This window comes from Charadrius vociferus, unplaced genomic scaffold, assembly GCF_000708025.1.
Source record: "Charadrius vociferus isolate BGI_N301 unplaced genomic scaffold, ASM70802v2 scaffold195, whole genome shotgun sequence".
NCBI lineage: Eukaryota > Metazoa > Chordata > Aves > Charadriiformes > Charadriidae > Charadrius > Charadrius vociferus.
In genome coordinates, this window is record NW_009648539.1 from 3197476 (window position 1) to 3222607 (window position 25132).

Here is a 25132-nt window from a genome sequence, read left to right on the forward strand (position 1 = left end):
TTAAAATTCTAATAATAACTCAGACTGGCTGCCCTGAGAACATGCACGGATGCACTCATCAGAAAACATCTGAGATAATGGCCATTCTTTGGGGATAAGACTGACAGACCTACAGATCACAGATTTACAAGATTTGATTATTCTCTCATGGCCAAGGCTGCTTACACGCTCATAGGATACCTAATTGGGAACTGAAGGAAAGGAAAGTCATGTGTACTCCTGCACATCACAAATATTCTCCCCCACCCCTAAACATTTTTTTGGAAACATATTGGAAAAGGCATTACTGACTGACAACAAATTTTGTTCACACAGATGAAACATTTTCTACCTTGATACATCCTCTCAGTTTCTCCGCTATCCTTCACAACATCCATTTCAAAAAACCCTCAGGGCAACTGTATGCAGTATAAAAGCTAGTATAACCCATGCAAATTCCTGATCTTGCAACTATGGGTAGACTGCAAACCACTGCATTCACATTAATGCCCAATCACTTTAAATTGGTTAGTGCTGGCACATTAAGCACTGCAGAAAGAATCTATAATTGCATTTTATTATGCTACTTTAAAAGGGAATCACTCCCAATTTATTTTTCTTCCTCCAGTGAAGATATTTTTATATATTGCTGTAAATCTGTATAACATGGAGAAATTTGAAACATTAAGTTCTCTCCCCCCTCCTCCTATCCTCTCGGTGTTTCATCTGTTAAGGTCTAGTCTCTTCGGTTATGACACACTGAAAGTATTAAAGAAGTCCATTCAATTATACAACTCATTAACATAATTTCAATAACAAAGTCATGCAATCAACACATTTTAAAACTTACCCAAAGGCAGAGAGGAATACACAATCATCATGCAAAATATTCGCTACTCTTTCAAAGGTTCTGTAATTGTCAGAGTCCTTTTGCTCAAAGTATCCAACAATATTTCTTCTGCTGCGCTGTAAAAACAAAAGTTAAATGATAACTTACCTAAATTTATCAAAAGCTATCATTATTCCCTGAGGATATTAAATACAGAGGTGCCATTCATTCAACAGTCAACAACTGTGCAGAAGTTATTTCTTTTCTGCCTTTTCAATATTGAGAAGCATCCTTGAGAATATTTTTCCAGTGAGAAATATTGGAAGTATCTTATCAAATACAACACACAATTCTTTTAAAATGATTAAAAGTAAAATAAGTAATTTGGTAGTGCAGTTATTGTAACAAAATTAATGCAGCTGAAAGTGATTATACTGGAATAATGTGTAATACTGGACATGATCGAGTTTTCCCCTCAGTTTTTTTAAAAAAAAAAAAAGCACTCAACATTTCTGAATGGAAAAAAAAAAGTAAATACGTACTTCAAATACATTATGTTTCATCAGTTCAACATTTAAAACAAAACAAAAATATATTTAGAAGGAACAAAACTGAAAGACTTACATCAAGAGAACTAATTTCTTCCAAATCCTGGACCTCCCTAATAGGGTTACTCTTCTGCTGCCTGATATAATCTGCTATTGCTGTCACAGATCTTTGTCCCCTGTATTCTCTCTTCATCATCATTCCATTCCGGAAGAGTTTCAGAGTTGGATATTTGCTTATCCTGTATCTCTGCGCTATATCCGCTAAAAAGAAATTAAGAAAATAAAACCAAAACTGGTAAATAAAGAAATACACTGAACATGGTATCTTATATATGTGCGCATGTAAGTGGAGCCAGTAGTTCTACATCTTCGAACCAGAACAAACTGAAAAAAACCCAACCAAACACCGCCATAGGGGAGAGAATGGATAGCAGCTACAGTATTTCTCACATATACTGATCTTCATTAAAAAGTCATGACAAAAACGTGGAGTAAGTAAAGACTTGAGTTGGTCAGCTATACTCATTTAGTACACTTCCTACAAACAATTAGGAAAGCCAATTTAAGAGCATAACATGAACATGGGAATCTTAAAAGTTTGCCAAATCTCAGTCAATTAATCCACCTGAAAAAATTTAATAAAATAAATCATCCCCTATTTTTCTTTAAACTATGATTTTTATCTCAATTACAGTGCTGGAAATATAATTGTTATGTCTTAAATTTTAGAGAATGCGAATGCTGTGGAAAATATTTCTCAAAGCCTGTGAAGGCCAGAAGACTTCTGTTAAAGTTCTGAGCTGTTCGGGTTTTGAACAAACACAAAATTTCAGGTGTCTAAATTAAGGGAAACACCCTACTGGTTAACCAGTGTCAGTGTACCCTTCAAGACAGTTCTTCATTCACATCTGTACATGCAGCCCAGCTTCCTCCTAGACTTGGACGGCACAGAGCTTCACACAACAAAGTAACATGCATTTGCGTTCATCTAGTGTAACAGCACTCGCTATTTTCACCTTTAAATAACAGGTCAGCTATTTAACTACAAGTTATTTATCCACGAGACTTACAAATGTAAAAGAAAAAAAAATGGAAAGAGGTTTTACAATAAAATTAGAACAGCAAAGAAGAAAGCCAAGCAGAATCAATAAAGCCCAGTTTCCCATGAATGCATGTCCTGTGCTCCTTATCTTCAACAACTACTAAGGCAAAAATCCCGTTCTTCACTATGCCCCACCAGAGTACTTCAAGTGTCCCTTTGTCCCTCTTCCACTTTAGGTAATCACTGGGACACAGCAAGTTGCAATAGGTGTTGCAGCTGGTTCCCAGCTACACATTGACAGGGAAACTTATACATAACCAGCAAGTGATTCACAGCATACTGAGCAGGAACCATCAGCCTTGAGTTTTTACAGTAACCTTTGCTACAGTGCAGAAATTGGTTTTGTGCATCCAGCACAGTATCCAACAACCGCTTTAATCAAACTTCGTAAGTACTTAATAAGCTTTGAATGCTCTTCCCTCTTTCAGACGTGGTTGAAGTTCAGTAAAAAGCTTCAAGGAGTTTTTACGAGGAAGGACTGGGGAAACAACAAACAAGGTAACCAGATACTCTTTGGATTCTTAGGAAAACTAGACTAAAAACAAACAATAAAGACAAAGCATGTCACGCTAAGTAGATTTCTGCAAGCACTTTCCTTTTGCTTTTGTTTAATTAAGCCCTGCTGTTCACTCTCCCCAGGAAATGTATCTAGAAACAAAAAAACCACCACCAACAAAAAAATCTCACACCCCCTGTGAAAACTGGGCATCCTCTATTATAGGGTGGGATGAGGTTTACCTAAACCTCAATCCTGTCTGTACTTAAATCCACCTAAATCCCAGTCTGCCCACTTTCCAGAGGTGCTTAATCTTTTCAGGTGACTCATTCCAGCCAACCACACCCACCCCGCTTCCCTTTCTCCCCTTCTCTCTCAAGGAAAGGCAAAGACTTCAATGGACTGATTTGTCCTTTGGAGACAGAGAAGTTTCATCTGGTCAACAGAGAGAGAAAGGCACTGAAAGCGTGGGCTGAATGCGTGTCCTGTTACTTTTCACTGACTCCTTAGAAGTCAAAGGGTACGCTTCAGGTGACCTGGACTGGCCCACAGCAGGAAGACAACCAAATAAGGGTCCATCAGCGTACCTGGCACAGTACTGAACAACGTGAATAATAACCCTTTCTGACAAGAACGTCCTTTCTTCTCAATCACATATTTACCGCAAAGCAGATTTGCTTTCTCTCTTACACTTACTCTTTTCTAAAGAGAATGGAGACAGAAGTCCTGTGAAAACTATTATTTAGAGGCAGTTGTCATTAGCAAACTGCTGAAACTGGGCAGCTAACATACACTTCTCAGTTGCAAACCAAAATCAATCCCCAGTGCAACTGGAAATAAGTTGTTCCCTTATGGAACTGCACCCGTAACTGTCCTCTAGCACATAAAACTCATCACCTCCTTCAGACTTCTATGAGATATATGAGATAACAAAAAAATCCGAATACCCTGCTGCCTGGAGAACTCTCAGTGAAACCATCAGTAGTTTTAATTGCTGCTAAAACACTACCAATCACTTGCAGCTTTAGTTACTGAAAACAATCTTTGTACCAGCTGCACAGCTTAAATGAGTCTGAGAACTGAAAACAAAATGCACACAGCAAAGGAATATGGACCATATCTACTCCACAAAAATGTTCTTTAACATCTCTCAAACCAGTAAACTTAAAAGCTTCACTAGCTAAGACCAGTTCCTAACAATCTCTGCATGACTATAAAATATCACAAATATAAATTCTGACTACGAAAGGACTTGACCTCTTTCCTAAACATCCCAGAAGAGTTTCTTAATGCACTAATCACAGTTAAAATTAAGGATATGATATTTTATGTCCTCAGAGTACTTCTATTTCAAATTAATACAAATTTCTCAAGGGAAGATGCCACTACATTCAACATTAACAAGCATTAGATCAATAGTCTTTTCTTCTTTTAAATTCCATCATTTTTTAGTTAAAGTACCTAAGAGCTGCCTGCAAGAAGGTGGCAAGCATTAGGGGGGAGGAATCACTTTATATTTGCTCAGAAGACAAGCAACTTCAAGTAACCAGGCATTTGCTGCCCTTCTCTTCTGTTGATAGAAGGACCTTTGGTCTGATGGCACATCAGTCTATCAAAACTTCACCAGGGTCTGATAAGAGACATGGAGCACTACCTATGAAGGTTTTGCAAAAACACATTGAGAATAAAGACTGTTATTGTTACAGAACTCCACAGCAAGAGAACACCAAAACTACACTTTTTTGTCTCACACGTGGACTTTTTCCTTCAGGTTATTTCCACAGCTATAGGAGGATGCACAGGTTGCAGAATGGGCATTCAGAGGGTCTTGAAGGTTCTCTGAGATGGAGATTGCTGTTCCCTAGGGATGTGAATCTTCATCAAGCGCTGAAGTTGCGTAAAAAAAAATAATGGTAATAAAATGCCCACTGTCAAGAACGAATTCAAACATTATTTCTTAAGTCAGAACTTGCATGCTCTTTACAAATTACATTAAGATTCCATGAATACTGGTATTTGAACTAACACAAAGTGATGACAGTCCTACACAAGTAAGTATTTGAAAACCATCTTTTTACAAAATATAAAATGCAAGTACATGAAAAATTGTTTGAATTCATTCAAAAGTCAAATAGAGTAAACCTTAAATGCTTCATTAAGCCCTGGCATTTGATACAGGTAGAGTTAGCATAAGCAGAGCAACTACAAAATTATATTCCTTTTAAAATTGGAAATACTTAATGCAAATACATGGAATATTGTTTGAATTCATTCACAGATCGCATTAGTTATAGTAAATCCTAAATTAAATTTAAAAATATTTCCAGACATTCTCCCAGCCCATTTTCTGATGAAAAGAGGTATTTAAAACAGATAAAGGTAACATACCTAAAGAAAAAAAAAAGTCTCCCAGCTACAACTTTACATTTTCTTCAGGTACTAAGGTACCTAAAAGGTACAAACCTTAGGTTTGCACTTTGCCCAGTTAATCATTAAATCACAAGCCTACCGTCTATGCCATCCGGAACAGTTTCACGCTAGTTATGATAGGATGCTACTGATATAGTTGATGATCTTATCTTCTACAAATCAGAAACTTCAAGCACAGCAATGAGTGTTGAATTCAGATGATTCTCTCCTCCCTGTTTTGCACACATACCTGTTGGCATCCAACCATTTCTAAACTGCCCAGACTATTTTCTACTATTCATTCCACACAGTCTAAGAGGAAAGTCTTCATAGTCACTCAGTTCTCTTCGTAGATAGGCTGTATTGATACTTCTGAACTACTGAAGAGAAAGCAAAGCTCCCTCTTACAACAGGGATGAGACAGCAGCTTTTGTTGCTGTTTTGAGAGAAACTTTTACATGGAGCCTGACATTTACACTCATGTCTTCTAAGACAGTCTCCCACATTGTCTTCTCAGCAAGCTTCTCCAAGAAAACACCCTTTATAAGCTATCTTGGGCAATCCATATCTTTTACCATATCTCTTGCATTGTTAGCCATTTCTCTGTTGTCTGAGCATCATTTGTTCCTCTATTCAAAGGAATGCCAAGACCCACCCTCAAAAACGAGGGTGTGTCAGGCTTTTCATGTGGCATGTACACACATTACCTAAATTATAGCTTCAAGTAAACACACAGCCTGTGATTTGATTCCCAGGTGGCTTCAGACTTCATTGCTCTAGGTTAACACCACAACACACTGTCCGCAGACTTCAGCTAGTATATCAAATCACATCACCGAGAATCTCATGTCCACTGTTGCTAAATTAAATGTACAATGACAAATATGTGGTAACACTGCATCAAGATACACTATATCAAAGTAGGCTCCTGTTCACTATGTAGTTAAGAAGGTCCTTCCCCCTGAAGGACCAGCAGTATTTACAAGAGTCAGGGTATCACCCCACCATTAACTCAGTCCACTGTCTTAAGTCTTCCGTGGTCATAATTCATACCACCACCAAACAAATATTTAGGTTTTAAGTCTATAGGACTGGCTCCCAAAAAACAAGTCCACTAGGCCGTGAACACCACTGAGAATTATCCTAAATGCCCATCTCATAATATAAGGCACCACCTGAAGCAATTCACATGCCAAACAGAGGGCTACAACAGCCTGAAAAATTATCTGGAAGAAAATCAAAGTTCCAAAACTCAAACCCTATAAAAATAATTTATGAAAATACTCATAGTGCTCCTTTTTCTAAGGAAGGTCTTCATGTTGTCCGAGGAAGAGTTAGCACAAATCCAAGCTATTGTGTTTTCCAATTTTGTTTTTACATGATGGTTATAGGAGTTGCATAGCAATATGTATAAATTCAAGCTATATAAATACCCCCTTCCCCCCTTGAATTTACTGGATCTAACAGTAATCTTTTTTTTTTTTGTGTCAAATCATTTTAATTCTTCCTCACCCTTGTGCAATACCTTCCATCTCAAAGTTAACAAATTCCTTCATCTGTGTATTTGAAGCTGGGACTACTAAATGAGTATTCTGCTTGCTCACTTGAGATCAATCACATCTTTTGAAGTCCCTCAGGCTACCTACCAGGGCACACTACAGACAAGAAATGAAACCTGTCTTTGATAGGTACTTTTCATTTAAGTTCACTTAATTTCAGTTCACACTCTCGCTCTCTCAAGTACACTTAAACGGCCTTTTTGCCTCCTACTTTCCTGCATGCAGCACTACATTCATCTTATTGTTAAGTATTTCATAATACAGCATTAATTCTCCCCAGTTAAATTACTCCTCTCGTGACACATGCACACAAACAGAAGACCTAGGAATATTAATAGGAAGCAGAATTAGGAAGGACCTTGGGAGACCATCTAAACCAGGCCTCCTAGCCCAATGACTGTGATAGCGGTGACTTGTATGTTGGACTAAAACAGGTAACAACAATATCAATCAATGTTCTACATCAAACTCGGCTACTAAGAAGCTGGGAAACAGCAAATCTAGACCACCTTCTGCTGCAAAGGAGCATTCACAACAGCCATGCCTGCTCTTAGCAGGGCCTCATCAGTAGGTATCCCATAACCTTTTCTGACAGGCTAACAAAATGGCTCTCCTGAGGAGAGCCATCAACAACCTTTCCCAATCACTTCCACTTTTTATTTCACCCAAAGATGACTTTCAGACCAATATTTGCTTCCAGGCAAAGTGGCAGGGATGCAATGAAATCCTCATGCTTGTTTACAGTTTCATTTATGAACCTCCAAATTTGTTATTATATTGAGTTATTTTGCTTACGAAAGGTAGAGCAGCAATACAATCTAAGTAACACTCTGAAGACTAACGTTAGCACACGTTACAGGAATGGGCAGACCCAGAGAGATCAGCAACTTTCTGCAGTGCGTGAGAGTACTACTCATGGACGTTTTGTAAGAAAGAACAATAGTTCCCTAAACTGTCTAGCAAAGCACCTCTCACCACTCCACCAGAGAGAAGTTGCTTTCTGTTTGGAAGTACAAAGATTTATTCAAATCAGTTCTTATTTTTTAATATTTTAACTCAGAAACCAAAGGAAATAACAGTGCAGTAGAATTAAACCCCCAAATTCTATTTTAATTCATAAGAATTCCGTGCCACAACTCCTAATATTGAATTCATAGAAACTCTTCAAAATACAAACTCTCCTTTAGAAACGTGAGTTCTTCTGCATTGCAATACTCACTCACAGAGAAAAGAAACACAGGAAATCCAAGGTTTCAAGTAAGTTTCTAACACTGCTGCTTAACACAAAGCATTAAAAAAAAAACCCACAAGCAAGCAAACAAATAAACCCACCAAAACAAAACCTTCCAGTAATGTATATTCAGAAAGATCTATAATTTTGTATGGAAGGTCACTTTTACCAGGTACTACACTTCAAACAGAGGTGCGTAATTTTTAAGGTAAATGAATTACTAAATTGAATACACCAAAACCACCCCAAAGATTTTAACAGCGCACAATGTAGTGGATATTTATACATTATAAAAGGATGAGGTCTTGGAAATTGAAAGAGTACCTGCTTCAACAGATTTACCTTTAGTGTATGTTCCACATCAGCTTAAAAACAGCCTGGTGACTTAACTTATACATTTCAGTTATAATTATCTTCCACAATATTATAAACTGATGTAAAATATAACACATACAGAGGCTTAATATAGTGTTAATATTCAGATTTTTTATTTAATGACATTGGAGCCTATCACTTTCCAGAAAAACATCTTCATATTGACTATAAGAGCAGACAGAATGATGGTTTTGTCATTAAGCATCAAACATTTGGCAGTGCATCAATAATTCTTTTTAATTTGCTTTACCCTCAGAAGCTGGTGTGAGCTGTTGGGCCCTGCAGTGTGCTTCAATAATAGTGCATTAAATGGAAAGTATCTATGCCTGGCTGACCATTCTGAAAGCTGTTTTTGAGCGGCCTAAAATCAGCTATTTGGATTCCCTACAGAGTCTTGGCTTCAAAAAGAAACAGATCATTTGTAATGCAAATAATCCACCATCTCTAGAACATCATCCTAATAGAAAACTACTAGTGGTATGAAATCTGCAGGCATAACAAACCCCCAAAATATTGGCATAAACCTTCTAGTGTTGCTAAAATATGTAAACACATACAAAAATATAAAGGTAAATCAGGGAAAAAAGACAATAACAATCTTGACTCCAACACTCAGTACAACAGCCCCAGGCTGGATAATACAGTAATATCCACCCTCTTACTAAAAAGCTGCTATTACATACATCAAAATCAAACTTAAAATACTTAAAACTTCAGGACATACCAAATAACCGTGTGCCAGGAAACTGATTGCCGATTGCCTACAACCCAGCAAATAAACACTAGAAATCAGAATGACATTGACATACACAGCCTTGCTATTTTAATTCAAAAAGGCAATGCAAATTGGGGAAAAAGACTTGGTCTGTCATTATAGGATTTTATTTTTAATTCTCACATTTTACAGCTTCTGCAGCAGAAGTCATGCTCGTGTACTAAAATTAAGGACACAAAGAGTAAATACAGGAACTCATGGTATTCCAGTAATAAAAAGAATGACCAAAACTCTTGGCTGCCTTAGACTACTTAGCCCACTACACCTGCTTCCATGGGAAGGAAGACAATCTCTGCTGTAGCATCTCCTCCGCAATCCAGGCCTTAGCTCTCCGTAACAAGCTCTCACAAGCTCAATTCAATCAGCATATAAGAAGATCAAGCATCAAACTTCTCAAGTGTTTCAAGTACTTGCAGGGGGGAGCTTTCTTAGAGAATGAAAGTCATAGATTATATACGAAAGTATATGCAACAGTGATTTCAAGTATGTAGAGTGACTGGTTTAATAAGCCGATACAAAAACAATTGAAGTGTTTGCTACTACTGTGTTTACTTGCTACAACTGCAGTGGTAAAATATCAAGGGTAGTTTATTTGTGTAGATCCTATAGTAGATCTCAGAACAAAGACAGACAAAATGCTCAATAAGAAAGCTTCAGCAAAGACCGCCTATCAGGCTTTGCCTTCAATATACTCCTCCAAAGCATTTCATTGCCTTCCTTGAAAATTGACTTTTAGGGATGGCAAATTTGAATACTTAATGCTGTGCATTTGGTTAAGGTCTCCCAAGCACACACTGTATAGACAGATGATTGGAAGCAGAAGAGAACACCAAGTATGAAAAAGAAAGAAGCTGAAGATGTAGTTAAGTATTTTAGATCTGGGAAGGTATTCCAGGTCCAAAAAAACCCACCTCCAAACAAACAAACAAGAAAACCCCACCAAAAACCCCCACCAAAACAAAAAAAACCACACACGAACCCCCCAAAAATCTGTGATTCTGGAAAAGGCTGTTCAGGAAGGAGGCTGGAAAACGTTCGCTTAACATAGACAACATTATAATGAGAAAGAAAAAATACTATTGGACTTATAAGTCAAGGAGACTAAAGCATATCTTGTGAAGCACATTAAGGACAGCCATGCCTCTCCTTCCTGCTGCTGCTCTGGAAATGCTACAGGCAGTTACACAAGTGCACTGTTCTACACTGTATTCAAGACACTACAAGAGATCTTCTCAGAGGAGATTCTACAACCGTGTGTCTAATGTAACTGCTCTTCAAGGACACGTACGTTCAAACTTTTGTTCGCCAACACGTCCCTACCACTGAAACATAGGAAGGCAGCTGAATGCTTCAAAGCTGCTCGCATAGCCTGGGCAAATATTGTCATGTCTCTTTTCCAGCTGAGGCTATAAAGGGAGTCCAATACCTGAGCGATCCAAAGATTTCATCCCAGAGGCATTTAAATTTCCTGTGGTCATGAATTGGTCTTACTGATCTTTACGAAGGGACAAAACAATCTCCTTGGCCACTCCTCACAGTTTGAAGAATCAGCTTATCTTATATTTCAAAAACTGAGTTGACACGGTTTGCTCCCTTAAAAGTTGTTTTTTTCTTTTATGCTTGAGATCTCTTTCAAGATCACATGACAGGTGCTCTTATTGCTGGGCAACTACATGCATGCATACAAAACAGATCACAAAATGGTGCCATCGAAAGATGCTCGAGTGGACTTACTGACCTTTAAATCTGCAAGTAAGAACCAAGACACTTCAAGCCAAGAATTCTCATTACTGGGAAAAATCCTCTCTAACACCAAAAAGTTAGATTGTCAAAATGGGAAAGAAAAAGGTAAATGAAATCAGTTACTTTTCAGAGATATGCAATTGACTTTTTTTCTGTCTTATAAGGTTCTCTCTTTAGGTTTTTTTAACAGAGCACTAAACCAAAACTATTAGGTCAATGGTAAGTCCCAGGGATATGCTACAGGTACAAACTAGTAACTCTGTACAGCGATTCCTCAAATTTCCAACTGTGATTCTTCTTACAAATTAACACTTTTGTAAAGCCCAAATATTATAATCAGTATTGGTTAGAACTGAATTTCTGCTGGGTTTAAGACACTTGCAACTGGCACTACTCTTCAGGAATCGGAAACTATACCTGCAAGTGCTATTCTTTCAGAAGCATAAAACAGCAAAGCTGGATCTTGTATTATAAAACGCACCGTAATAAAAATCTCAGTACTATCCATTTGTCTTTGAATGCGTAGCAGATGTTCCTTACATTTTACTTATTATGGGATTAAAAAGCAATTTTGGGGATTAATACCAGCATAAAATGAGGAAGTTTTGGCATATCATTTCCATGTATTTCTGGGTGGGGGGAAGTACCTAAATAGGCAACCATTTGTTGGCATGTATACAAGGAGCAAAGCAGAAAAGCTCTGATCCACTCCTGGCTCTGCAAAAGTCAACTTGCAGTCCACCACATGTCCTAGTTGGAGGGAAGACCTGAGCAAAACATCATCTTGATGCTGACAAAGAAGGGATACCCCTCTCTTTTCTTGGCTGTGAAGACTTGCACCATTTGTAGCTCTCATGCTTCTCTGACCCCACAACGAGAGAATTCAATTTATAATCCCAGCTCTTTTTCCCCCCATTAAATGAGACAGGCTGGACGAATATAAGTGCATGTTTATGGATGCAATGAGGAAGCAACACTGGAGATTGCCCTGACAAATTTGGAAGGACAGGTTCACTGATATATAGAAACAACTCTGGGCTTAATGATGAGGCAGGTCCAACTACACTTTAAATTACTGTATAGTATATTCTTCAATACAATGAGTAATTTACTGCCAGGATAGCATAGAAAAACCTAAATTGGGATTTACTTACAATGCTGATCACAGTCTACTCTAGCAAACACCACTTGATTTTTATCTGGATATTCTTCCTTAATTACGTTAGAAGCTTCCTCAAAAATAGGATGCAGCATTTGGCTGAAGCGGCACCTGTGGATAGAACATAAAATCACAACTTCAAAATATTAATTTGAAATATTTTAATTGATGACTCAAAGAACATTTCAATCTTTGAAGGAAAAAGAAAGAAAATCTATTGGAAAAGAACATCTACTTGTAATCATCCCAGTAACTAACTGGATAAAAACAGGTTCAAAAGTAAGTTAAATAGTTCAGGTAGAAAAAAAAAAAGTTTAAAAGACTATACAGTTCAAGATGTGTCCCCCCTGCTTTATCTGCTTAAGAAACATCATTAATCAATTATAAGCCTTTAGGAAATATATGCTATTCAGAAAGTTTGCTCTTCATTTTTTCTACCTGAATTATCCCTGGGGAAATAATTTTAAAAATATAGTAAAAGAAGTTACAAGGATTGTTGAGATTCAATTATTCAGCAACAATCACCTTCAAGAAATATCACAAAGATAACTTTATAAGGGTCAATAATATCAGTTACAATATTGCTTGTTATATTATTGCCCAAGTTTGGTAGAATTTGAACAGATCACTATTACAGCACTATGAACAAAGAGAATCCCAGGGGTCCCTTCTTCCAGTCATGTCAGATTTTGAAAAAAATCGCCTCTTTCTGCCCATGGAAAAGGCTATAGGATTGTAAAGATACTTTGCTGGCTTTGGGGAGTTTAGGGTAACATTAGTGCACAAGCCCATTATTAATATGTCAACAAAATTATTTTCTATTCTGTTCTTCAAAACACATGGCAGAATTTTAAACTGAAGACATATAATGGCACTGTAGAAGTTATCGGAATGAGATCTCATGGAACACACTTGCAGTAAAACAGCCTGCACTGAAGCCCTGCTTAAACTTAACAGTATCTAGCCTGGAGACGCTGTTACATCTACAACAGCAAATATTCAAGTGAAGAGGCAAGTTTTGCTCTCAAAATACAAACCAGGCTTAAGGCCATTTTCTGAAAGAAACTTGACTCTGGGCAGCACACGTATGCCCGACATTTATGTAGCATGTGTATATTACATATGGCTTCCTTGCCCCTCGTTCTTCTCCACCCTTGCAGCAGAGTATCCACAGCAGTGAAAGTGATCTACTCTCATTCAAAGGCCACGTTACATCATAGGCAGTATGCTATGTTGAAGGGTTATTACTGAACGCCTACATGTAATGATCATAATAAAGGCTGTTATGTTTTAAAATTACGGCCTACTAGAATGTGAATCAACTGGCAACCATATGCAAATTTTTAAATTCAAACCTATTCTATAGTGGATTTGGTAACAGCTGGGATTTGCAGAAAGAGCTGTGCTTAGGACCTTATTAGGTCCTAAAACAGGACACTTGTTACCTTGCTAGATTAAGTTTTAAAATATTGGTATCTTCCCTCTATCACAGAAGTATCAGAATGTGGATTTTTAGCCTCCTGCAGTTTGCCTTTTGCAAAATCCAAAAGTGACTTTCTCAGTGGCAAGGCTGACCCCAAACTTCAGTGAATTAAATTTACTCTCCATAGTTTTGCTTTCCTTGGTTATCTTTAATAAAACCTTTTGAAGCAGTCTATGATCGACCAGGTGTCTGCAGATCACAAACTGAAAATAAACATCTTAATTTTCATTTATTTACTTATTTTATAAGGCAGCCTTTATAGCATAATTTTATACAGAACAGGTAAGAGATTAGACCTAGTTTCTTACTTAATGAGTGAGTTGTACTATCATTATAAAGAAAGACATTTCAAACAAATACCTTGGTAAGTGAATGCAATCTCTCTAAAGAAAAATTTTGTTGGTTTAAATGCACCTAGTATCAATTTAGTCTGTGGTAGCTTACGAACGGATGCAAATTAATTGAAGATAAAAACTGTCTATAAAGTGACAGGTATATACAAAGGTTATTAAACTGATTTAGATTAATATATCTTTCTGCAAAGTTTAAACGAAGGCATTCGTCTCTTTACTGAGAACTTGATTCTATGTGAAAAGACTGGGTATGAATTTTTCAAAATCACTTTTAAAAAGCAATTAAAATTAGCCTGCTACTAGTTGAATGAATTATCATTAAGGCAAAGTGTAAATTTTTCACGTAAAACACTGTGTGCTTGCTATTTCTAGGCCATACAAACCTACAGACTTCGACATATAATGGGATGTGAACGAGGTGAAAGGAATCCGAAGTCTAATCACCTACACAACCTTCGATCCTGAAGGCCAATGTTTTACGCTCACAAAGCAGAACAGCAGGGAGAGGAATATTTGAAGCGTAGTGCTTCAGTTTACATACTGCTTTACATTATAAAGCTATTTACAGTCAAGATTACATTAATCAAGGAAGACAGAAAATTAATTATTTTTCTAATCTAATTTTCTATATTAATTTGCATGTAAAGTTTTATTTTCTCGGAATACTTTTCTGTTTTCTTCCTTGCTAAAGACTCTTTTAAAAATATTAATGGTGGAGCAGAACAGAACATTTAAAATTACCTCTTACACAATAAAAAAATAAAGTATGGTACTTGAATTAATTCTAACGATGATTTTGTATACAAGTTTTTTTTAAAAAAGAAAACAGAATTTCAAGTAAACAGGTCCCTCTAAATAAGTCTTCCACAATGTCTAACCAATCTGGCCCCAAATTCTTTCCATTTCCAGTTGCTCAGATTTCATCCCTCAATTATAGTTTCTCTAGTTCTCCACTTGGAAGGTCTTCCAGATTAGAGGATTTGATGTTTAGTGTAATTTCAAGCCTTTTTCTTTCTAGCACACACACGGGACCAAGATAGAAAAAAATGGAAAAATGGAATATTTTGGACTGTCGTATGTTAAGGAGCTAAGTCTTGCTAAGAGGAAAAAAGGGAGAAAACGAATTTAAAAAAAAAATAATCAATTACATAGCACGTTATTCCATACTACTATAGAAGCATTTTTCCTCTGATAGGAGCCCTAAATGAAACAAAAGATGGCAGAACAGCAGAAGGGGAAGTAATCAGGACATTAAAAAAATCTGGAAAGAATAGTTTGAAAGCAACACACCACAGTATTTTCAACTAGAAAACTATAGCCAAACATGATAGTTTTCAAAAGACAAGTTTAAACACAAAAAAAAGACTTGTGTAACTTACCAATCAGCATAAAAATTAACTAAAGCAACATCTGCATTGTCTGAGAGGAAAAAAAAAAAAGAAAAAACAATGTCACATTGTGAGGTAAACTTCTTAGTGCTTTTATCTGAGATTATAAATATACATACAAAAACTATAAAAGCAAATATTTCTAGATTGTTCAGCATAAAGCTTAGTCTGATTGCTAGAATAATACTAGGATAAATCTTATCTGAAATATAATCTATATCCAATGGGAATGTGATGAAAGAGGCCTTCACTCAAGTATTTTACTGACTTAATTGATATAATAGACATTAAAAGTGCCAATACTTAAGGTATTAAGACACAAAAGAAGTCAATAAGTGACATATGAGACAGAAAGTAATTCCAGATTTAAAATTAAGGCACTCAAAGCTAGAAGCTGTACTCTAGTATATCTTTTAAGCATTATCTAGTTTATTCTTAAGTATTGAAAAACAGTTAAAAGCTGAAATGTCAACTATGTAGGTTAGAAGAATGACCAACATGCAGCCTGCCTGAGCAGCTTGCTCTGGTTGATCCTTACCTACCTTATTTGCCAAGAAGCTGGACTCTAAGGCAAAAGGTAGCAGAAAATCTTCAGTCCCCCAAAAAGCAAAATGCTAAGGGGCACTCAAAAAGAAAGGCAATACTATAGGGATATATACGATGAGGTAGTGAAATAATGCTCCTGTACACTATTTTTCACATACCAAAAAAAAAAAAAAAAAATTGAAAATATATCAAAACTAGAAGGACAAATCTCCTGCCCAAAAATCAATTGTGGTCTTTACACAATATAACAACCATGCTGTAAATTGATTTTTATTAGTAGCAGTGGCCTAGGCATTGAAAAAAAACCCCAAACTTGAAATAAATACCGGAACTATACAGTATCAGCCACAGCTTTATAAAGCAGAAATGTTGCTAGATGAATTTGCACTACTGACAAAGTTACAAAGCAGTTACAAGTGAAGATTAAGATGTTGGAAGCCTGAAAAAGACAATGTGCTGTAAAGACGACTCTTGAGAAGGCTGGGAAAAACTATGGTTTTGATTAAAATTATGGCTTTGAGATTTTCATTATCAGCAAGGAATGCAAGGGGTGAACAGGAAATTAACAAGCACAGAGAAATTCAGGGTTACCTCCAAGGCATAAAGTATTTGTTGAAAGTAATAGGATAAATTTTTTTAAAGGACTTACACTTGGCATATATTCCCTTTTATGAATAACATTTTACAAAAAGATTCTATATTTTTCACTGTATAAAAGGTATTTACAAACAGATCTTATATCACCTAATGATACATTTAGTACACAAAGCAATCCTGCAATAGTACGCAGATTCTAGTATGGAACTAAATAAAAGAACATAAAGATTTTTTTTTTCTGAATATATTTGAAACAATGTAATAACTTTTTTCCTGCAAAGACAACCAAATACAGGCAAATTGCATACTTTTCAGACAAAAAGATTTCAGACAAGCAACACTGATCTGTTTAATTCATGAGTCTCCTTTCTATGAACCACCAGAATCCGGACAATGCTTAACCTGAGGAAATGGATGGCTGAACAAGCAAGATACTTAAGGCCCAGCACTATGGGTTTCCCTTGCTGCTACTTTGGAGGGAACTTTTAAAATGCTCTCTTGACAAGTTTTGGTAACGTAATCGAGCATTCCCATCTGCAAACAAGCAGGTATTTTTCTTAGACACTTCAAATCCTCATTTACACTACAATGAAGTAATTTGTTAGCCGATACATTCGTTCAGACAGCTAATTTTGATCATAGCTGTTTAATACTTCTATGCCGATTGCAATTCATATTTTCAAAGCTAAGGTATGCACATTCATTTAATAACACTGCAAGATTCACACAGATATACTGTCATACTGCAGACATACAAAGAAAAAGAAATATTCAAAGTACTCACTTAAAATGTCATCTATATTTCCACTATCTAGACTTGTTATTTCACTTCTTGCTGGATTAAAAAGCCAAGACACCTAAGAAAAGAAAGCAAACCAGTAAGGTACATAAAGTTTCAGCAATAAAGTAGTAACATATCTATGATTTTAAGTGTTGCAGTTCAAAAGCTGGAGAAGAGTAAAATAATTGTAATTCAGTCAACACATTTCAGATGACAGCAGTACTACAAATATACAAATAAACATGACTTTCAGATATAACATACTTTCACAGTTAAAGCAAAATTGGCTATGTCTTCACACGATTCTCTATTACGTTGGAAGAAATGTTACAGGTAAGTTTTGTACCTTTAAGAATAACTTCTATTCATAAATTCACTCTGAAGAAAGAACTGAAACCCCCATTTTACCCACCTAACAATCTCACACAGCCCAGAAGTGTGCGGGCACAGTGGTTTCACCCAGAGACAAGTAATTCCTTCTGTCACTTACAGGGCTTGTCTGGCAAAAAAGTTTCTCATTAAATAAAGCCTGCAATTGCCTCCATTTTTACTGCCGTTTTAGAAAACCATTTCAGGATAGCTAACTCAACTAGCTACAGTCTTTTATCTCCTGCATTTTTTCCTTGACGCTGCTTCAGTCCTAGCATGTGATCGGCATATCAGACTACAAAAATGGAGACACCATGTCAGCTAGATCATTAAATTACTGCACAACACATGTATTGCTCTTAATGCAACTACCACAGCAACATGCAGTTTTATGGAAGAGCACTCTCATTCACCGAAACAAGCCCAGTTCTCTTATCTCAAAATGCAGCGGGGAAAAGGGGGAAGAGTCACTGATCTATTTCAGGTGAGAGAAATAACAGTGAGTTACAACTTATTTTTGCTTCGAGAGAGATAAGTGTGCAAGTTTTTGAGACGGACAATACAGACTCTGGTCTGGGATGCGAATGTTTCCACCCCGAGCAACCTGGTCAGAATGTCAGCACTTCTCTAAGCAGGGCCAGGGCTCAGCCCAGATGCTCCTCGGAGATTCCATCCAGCCTCATTTTCCATGATTCTATGGTTCCATTCATGGCTTCCATGATTCAGCTGAGAGAGACAGTAGGAAAGGAAAAGGAAGCTTTTCGGTAGAGAACTGACAGGAATGCACAGGTCAAGGAACCAGGAAGAGACCAGAGATTCCCAATGATACCTGAAGAATTAGTCCTCACACTGAAATGCAGTGGCATATGACACAGACACTATTATGTTCCCGGAGCCTTAGTTTACTCCTTGTAGCTGCAAAGAAAATATGCCCACAGCTAGAGAGGCAAAGCTGACGGCTGCTTTTACCAAAGACACCAAGGAAAAATTCAGCTGGAAGCATAAAGAGAATCCAAATAATGCCACATGGAGCAGCTCGATACAAGTGATATAAGGATGTCTCTATTTATGGAAGAGCCTGAGATCTACCCCGACCTATACCAGAACTGTGACTACAAGCAGCAAGCCTCCAGGGCACACTGATCTTTGACACTGGTTACAATTTATCAAAAGCCTAATTCAATGTCAAACATCAAGTTACCTAACATATCTTGCAAGTGTGCACCACATATTGGCCTCTAAAAAAACATCAGCCATACTGGATGCCTGCTTTCATTAGGATTAGCTTCAAAAATTGTGGGAGACTTCTGTAGTGAGACAGTGTCGTAGCTCACAAACTATCACTGTAAATGGCATGTAGGCGAGACTTGCAGCAATCATTTTCAATTCCTTCTAATTTAGGGATCACTGAACACTTTTCAGCGAAGATACCAATCCTTTAATGTTTTCCATGTGGAGGCCACTGAGTAGCATATACACTCTCTGCTACACTACAGGCTGAAAACACAGCAGCCATTGTAATAAAAAATATGTACCAGTCCTTCTCACTTGGTAATTGGACAAAATACTTACCTTACATGCAAGTCTACGATCTATGGTGGAGTTTGAGCAGCCTTCCTGGGGCACTTAAAACTGGCCAACACAAATGTCTGAATTCTGCCTTTAAGATGACTGTATAGAAACCAAACTAACGGTTGAGCTGTAAGGTCCATACTTGAAACTAACAGCAAAATGACATGGTCTGCCAAAAAATATCTGATTAAGCAAGCTATGCAACACACGAGTTGTGGCAGGCCAATATTGGGGAAATGCCTTTGAAGATGCTGGTGTTGCTGACTGCTGAGCAGCAAGAAGGGATGACCTCGCCTTCGGTCTTTGCAGACACAAGCTACATACATGGACCCCGGGCTACATCAGTCAGACTACCCCCAGATGAGTGACATCTGATGGCAACCATCAGTGCAGATATCTCCCCACCACCCCCTGGGTGTGCACGGGATGACAGCTTCCGTGGTGTTGCTACGGGGAGGTGCTGGGAGCAGCAGTTACATTTGTAGTAATGGGTCAGGTAAGCATGTGAATGAGCTGGCAGCGTTTTGTTTGTACACACAGGCTGTTTCCTCGCAAGTGTTAGGTTAGAGGTAACTTGTGTGCAACTGAAGCAGTAGCTGTGATTAACAATAATAGTTGGAATACTGCTCTAGGCAATAAAGGACAGTATAACTCAACACTCATTCAGTTGGCTGTCATCTGATCCTACCGCAGGCGACTTTGCAAACTCATCTAAGTTCCAAGGCTTCAGCTGCCCTGCAAGGTCTCAAGAACTTCTGATTGTACTCTCGAAGACCACAGAATTACTTATCCTGCTTATTATAACCTTGGACAATGCTTGTTTTATGCAGAAAATCCACACGAGCCTCAAGAAAGCAGGAACTTTCGAGCTGCTGTGCACAGCTCTGCATCAGCATTCATACTGGGAAAGAATTTCCACAGTAGATCCTGGTGAAACTACTTGCACAGGAGCTCAGCAGTTTGTATTGTCTAAACGTAGCAAACAGGTAAGAGAGCAATTTCTAAAACACACATGGCTTTTTCTAATACAATTTTACAGCAGCAACACAAACCTTATCTAATAGGATAAGTTACATAGATAAGCATATTATTCGCAATCGGGTAACAGGACATGTTATTCAGCAGATATCTTAACTAGATCAGGAACTGTAGTTTCATTTGTAGATTGCTACAATACACCTTAACTTGCAATGCAAATATTTAACTGCAAAATCAAAGCACAGGGCTTGGTAACCAATAAAATTATCTACTAGATTGTGCTATGTGCAGTAAAAGCAAATTAAAACTAATACTTCTTTATAGCATGAATAAAATTTTTGACTGCTTTCTTAAGTCTTGTTGTGGAAAAATGTGGTGCAAGCTGCATGTACTGAAATAAAGACCCCAAACATCTTCATATATTGAAGGTGAAAATGAAATTAAGCTGTATATCCTGTTGCCCCTTTACATTAAACAGTAGTGGAAAAATACTGAGACTAAGAAAGTCTTTACACACGAGTTGCACAAAACCTGAGATAACAGAAATACTTTTTCGACTAGAAGTAAGAAAAATTCTATTTTGTCAAAATATATTCATAATCATGTTCTTAAACATTTTGTACTGAATGAATAATTGTGGGTGCCAAAACCTTCACAGTAAGTAGAAAGACTCGGAGAATAAAAAAAAGCATTCCTTGAAGAAATGTCAATAAATATGCAAGACTCACTTCAGCTGAAGGTTTCATAAAGGTATAATGCCTGTAAGGAAGAAAACATATCCTTTTGACCTAGTAATCTTCCTGTCCCATGAGATGCAAGAGGGTTTATGATATCACTAGTATTAATATTTAACATGAAGGAATACAAATTCTTATTTAAATTGCTAACAAGCTACACTATTTTCAGAATATTTTCTGACCTTTGATGAGGCCTGTGCTTGATACCCATGGGCGGAAAACAAGACATTTTTGAGGAAATCATTTTTGAATGTCAGCTACACGCTTTATAAAACAGGTACTGAACATATGTTTTGAAAAGCATACTGACTAAAAAAAAGGCTTCGGAATTTTCTACTTTTACTTGTAAACTTTGCATTCCACTGGCCTACATCAGAAGGACAGGCAGATGACTGTTCACATTTGTAACTGGGGACAAAAATAAATTTTCCAACTGGCCTCACAAGGTAGCTACAAACTCACTGAAGAAAGCACCTTTCAAAAATAATTCAAAAAGAAAATTGGCTATGTAAGTACAGCTGAAAACAACTCAGGTCACTGCCTTGATATTTGATAAAATTAGCTATATTTTTGTATTTGTATTTTTTAAATGCTTAAACTACTAAAATCTGAAGGTAAAACTAAGTAGTTATGAAAGAAAAAGACTTCAAAAAATAAAGATATAGTAGAATATTAAAATACTAAGAACTTGAATGTGAGACTACACAAGTTAGATAAACATGTTTATAATTTAATCCCAATTGTTTAACACTATAGAAAAATGACAAAACAAACTATAGACTAAAACCAATGCAGAAAGCTTTATACACTAACAGAATGCATTTCTGAGGGGAAAAAGCCAGAAATTGAACACTGCATTTACAAAGATAAAATTTAGCTCATATAAGGGGAGACAAGAGGAGGAGATGGCACATGTGTTTTTAATCTTCGGGTCCTCAGAAACTGTCAAATAAAGTAAGCATATATCAGCTCAGGTTCCTGGAAATTTCTGAAGATAACAGTGCTCAGGTTTTTACTGGCAAGTTTAATTAGAACAGAAATCCTAGTATTTATGATCTGATTTTGATCCTCACTTGAAGTTAGCAAATGACTTAGCCACCTCTGCCAGAAGCCAGTACTAGTTGCTTCTGAGGAGTTAACTACAAATTAGCTGACATTTATTATGATTTTTTTCTAATGAAAGACCTCAAAGCACTGCCTGAAAGACAACATTATCCTCCTCTGACATGCAGCACAAGGCTGCGGAAGCAGCCTTACACAAAATGAAATGCCTGGGCAAAACCCGTTCCATTCACCCCCAACCGGCAGACCTCTGCCAGGCTCCATATCCCTTTCCAAAGAGCAAATGAAAGTGCGCCCTGTTTCAACTCATCTTCTGCTGAGAGTGTTGCTGTTCAATTGCCACTCCACACATCCAATTCATGAAACCCATTGACTATTCAGGAGATTTGGGTCAATCTTTTATCAGCATTTTACTCTTACCAGTTAGTGCTGTTAGTTCTTGAATTGATAACTGAACAGAAGAGACAGGCCTATAGGTTTAGTAGTATTTATTTTCCAAGTTTATCACCCTTTACATACCACTCCTGCAGAACAGTTTAACAGTTTACCCGTGCACTTTCTTAAAACTACAAGAAAATAAAAAAAAAACACAGGCCTGTTGAATTTTCGTTCTTCACATCTGTATTTTTTAATTCACATAATGAAACAGAGGTCCTCATTTCCAAAGCAAACTATCTGAAGAATACAGAAAATCTATTCTTGGAGCTTTATGATTTCTAATTAGTAGTACACCTGCAAGGCAGTCAACAAGAACAGCCTTCATTTTCACTTGCTAAACTTTCCATTTACCTTTTCCTCCTGCTGGGAAATCCTGAAGGCACACGACTAAACCATCTTTCTCCTCTATCACAAAAATCATTTTATGTTTGGCAACCAGCTCTAGCCTGCATCTAATCCAGACTGACATGTCGAAGTTCCTACCTGAAGCCCTAGCCCCACAGGACTCTGCGGCTGGCTTTCAGTCCCCAAGTACCTTTTTCTTTATGCATGCCGCTAATCTGCTGCTGCTCTGAGGTCTGCATTAAACTCCTGGACAACAGGAAGCAGATGGGTTTACAGCCTGCTGTAGGATGATACAAATTGAAAGCAATCCCGGGAGACAGCAACGCCGAAGCTGACAGACACTGTAAGAGCCCCTGAAGTTTGGCTTCGGAACCATCAATCAGGAGCATCTCGCTGGCGGCGTTCCCAGAAGCCCTATAATGAACCACAAAGTTCAGAGCAGAGAGAGATAACAGTAAATAGAGAATGGTGGGGAAAAATTAAAAAAGAACATTATTCACCCTCTCAGTGAGAGAAGTTCAACTCTTAATTGTCACCACTTGATTCCAGACTGTGCCTGAACATTTTCATAATTTTGACTAACTGCTGCCATCCCTGTTGATTAAGCAGGGTTTTTATTATTAAATGTAAGCTACTTTCATTATAAGACTATGAGACAAAACTATATTAGTTCAAAAAACTAACTAATGATTGCTTCTGAACTATATTTAAGTGTTCAGAGCAGTTTTTAAATTGGTACAAAAAAATCCTTTCCCTATTATTTTTCTCTTAACGGCCATATCTTAAATTTAATCAGGGAAATTTAAAACACTCAAAGGAAGCTACTGAAAATAGATTTAAGGATTGCAGTTACTAACTTTCAAGAGAAGAGAGATAAATTTAACCATACTGAAACACAGACTATATATATATATATATATAAAAAGAAAACTAAACTTATTTCTTTAACCTTGATAGACAGTCAATTTTATAATGATTTAGCCGAACAGTGCTCTAACTGCACAGAGCTAGGTAGAGAGACCACCATATTAAGAAGAGGTAGCATGATTTCTTCCCCTCCATGTATCTTGTCATCCACTCCCATTTTAAGTGTCTGACAGGGATACTTGGTGTAGATACATGTATTATGAATATTGAAGAACTTTTTGCCAATGAAAATACCGGAAACAATTCACAATCTATAACAGTATCTTTGAAATTCCAAATTATAATGATTTGACACTCCAACTCAGGAAAAAAAAAACTCACAGCTAGTCTTCCTACAACTGAACTTAACACACAAGCAAAGGAGTTGTAGGATTGTCATGTATGACTGTGAATGATTCGTAGCCACAGAGATATCTCAATGGCTTGTAACCACAGCACTGGAGGTTTCCAGAAAAAGGGGTAAGTTAACCTCTCAGCAGTTTGTGAACTAGTATTACAAGACACAAGAGGTTCATTCAAGAAGTCTATTGCAGAGATGAAAATTAAACCTCATTATCACAATGTGCAGTCCGATGCACTGCATTTTTTCCATAAAGCTACTGGTAGCAGAACCATGCACCCAAGCACTATTTTAAAGCTTAAGTCTCTAGACACATTCAAGCCTAAGTCTCTAGACACAAACCTATGGATCATTGTCTTTTACAGAAATGTTTAACTTGGGTCTCAAAAAATTACATTCATTTAGAGGCATCACAGTCCATATATCTACAAAAGATGTAAATAAGTGTCTGAACAAATGTATTACTTCATGAATAATGTTTAAAGTGCTCCACATCCTCAGAAATATGAGCCTACCTTAAAGCCTGTCTCACAGCTTTAAAGCCATGAATTCGGCTCCCCAGGAAACTACTGAAACTAGGTATTTTATTTACCAAGCTTCTCTTGCACAAGGAGCTAGAATCCCCCTGAAAAAAGGTATAATTTGTACAGCTTTTTATGAAAAAAAAAAAACCAAACCAAAAAAACCCAAACACAACAACCTAATGTTCTGATAACTTACTTTCATGAATCTGTGAACTGCTCTGATTATCTGGTGACAACACAAGGATTCACTTTCAAGAAGGAGTAAAACACATAAAATACAAATGCAATCTCCAAAATGATTAGTGCAAGTTAAACAGCTGTTGCTGTATATGAAAGCCAGCACCTTCTGAACTTAAAGCTGTGATCCAGCAATAGGAAATAAAGGGTAGCTCGGTCTTGCCAATACTTCGATAAGACTAGCAGAACAGAATAGTTTGCTGCCCCTTTTCACTAAGTCAAGGAAAAAGGTCTGTTCTCCATTTTGGCC

At 37.1% G+C, this 25132-nt stretch overlaps 1 protein-coding gene across 1 annotated transcript in view; it reads right to left on the reverse strand.

Moving 5' to 3' along the window:
* The window catches only part of ERP44 (endoplasmic reticulum protein 44), a 39257-nt gene extending 16279 nt beyond the window's left edge, over positions 1-22978 (reverse strand). Inside the window, exons 1-7 of the mRNA XM_009885912.1 lie at positions 22861-22978; positions 22591-22637; positions 17357-17429; positions 15421-15460; positions 12201-12316; positions 1433-1617; positions 830-945 (exon numbers count right to left, since the gene is read on the reverse strand). Of these exons, the coding sequence (XP_009884214.1) occupies positions 830-945; positions 1433-1617; positions 12201-12316; positions 15421-15460; positions 17357-17429; positions 22591-22637; positions 22861-22978 (695 nt within the window). The remainder of the gene's footprint in view (positions 1-829; positions 946-1432; positions 1618-12200; positions 12317-15420; positions 15461-17356; positions 17430-22590; positions 22638-22860) is intronic.
* Between the last annotated feature and the right edge of the window lie 2154 nt (positions 22979-25132).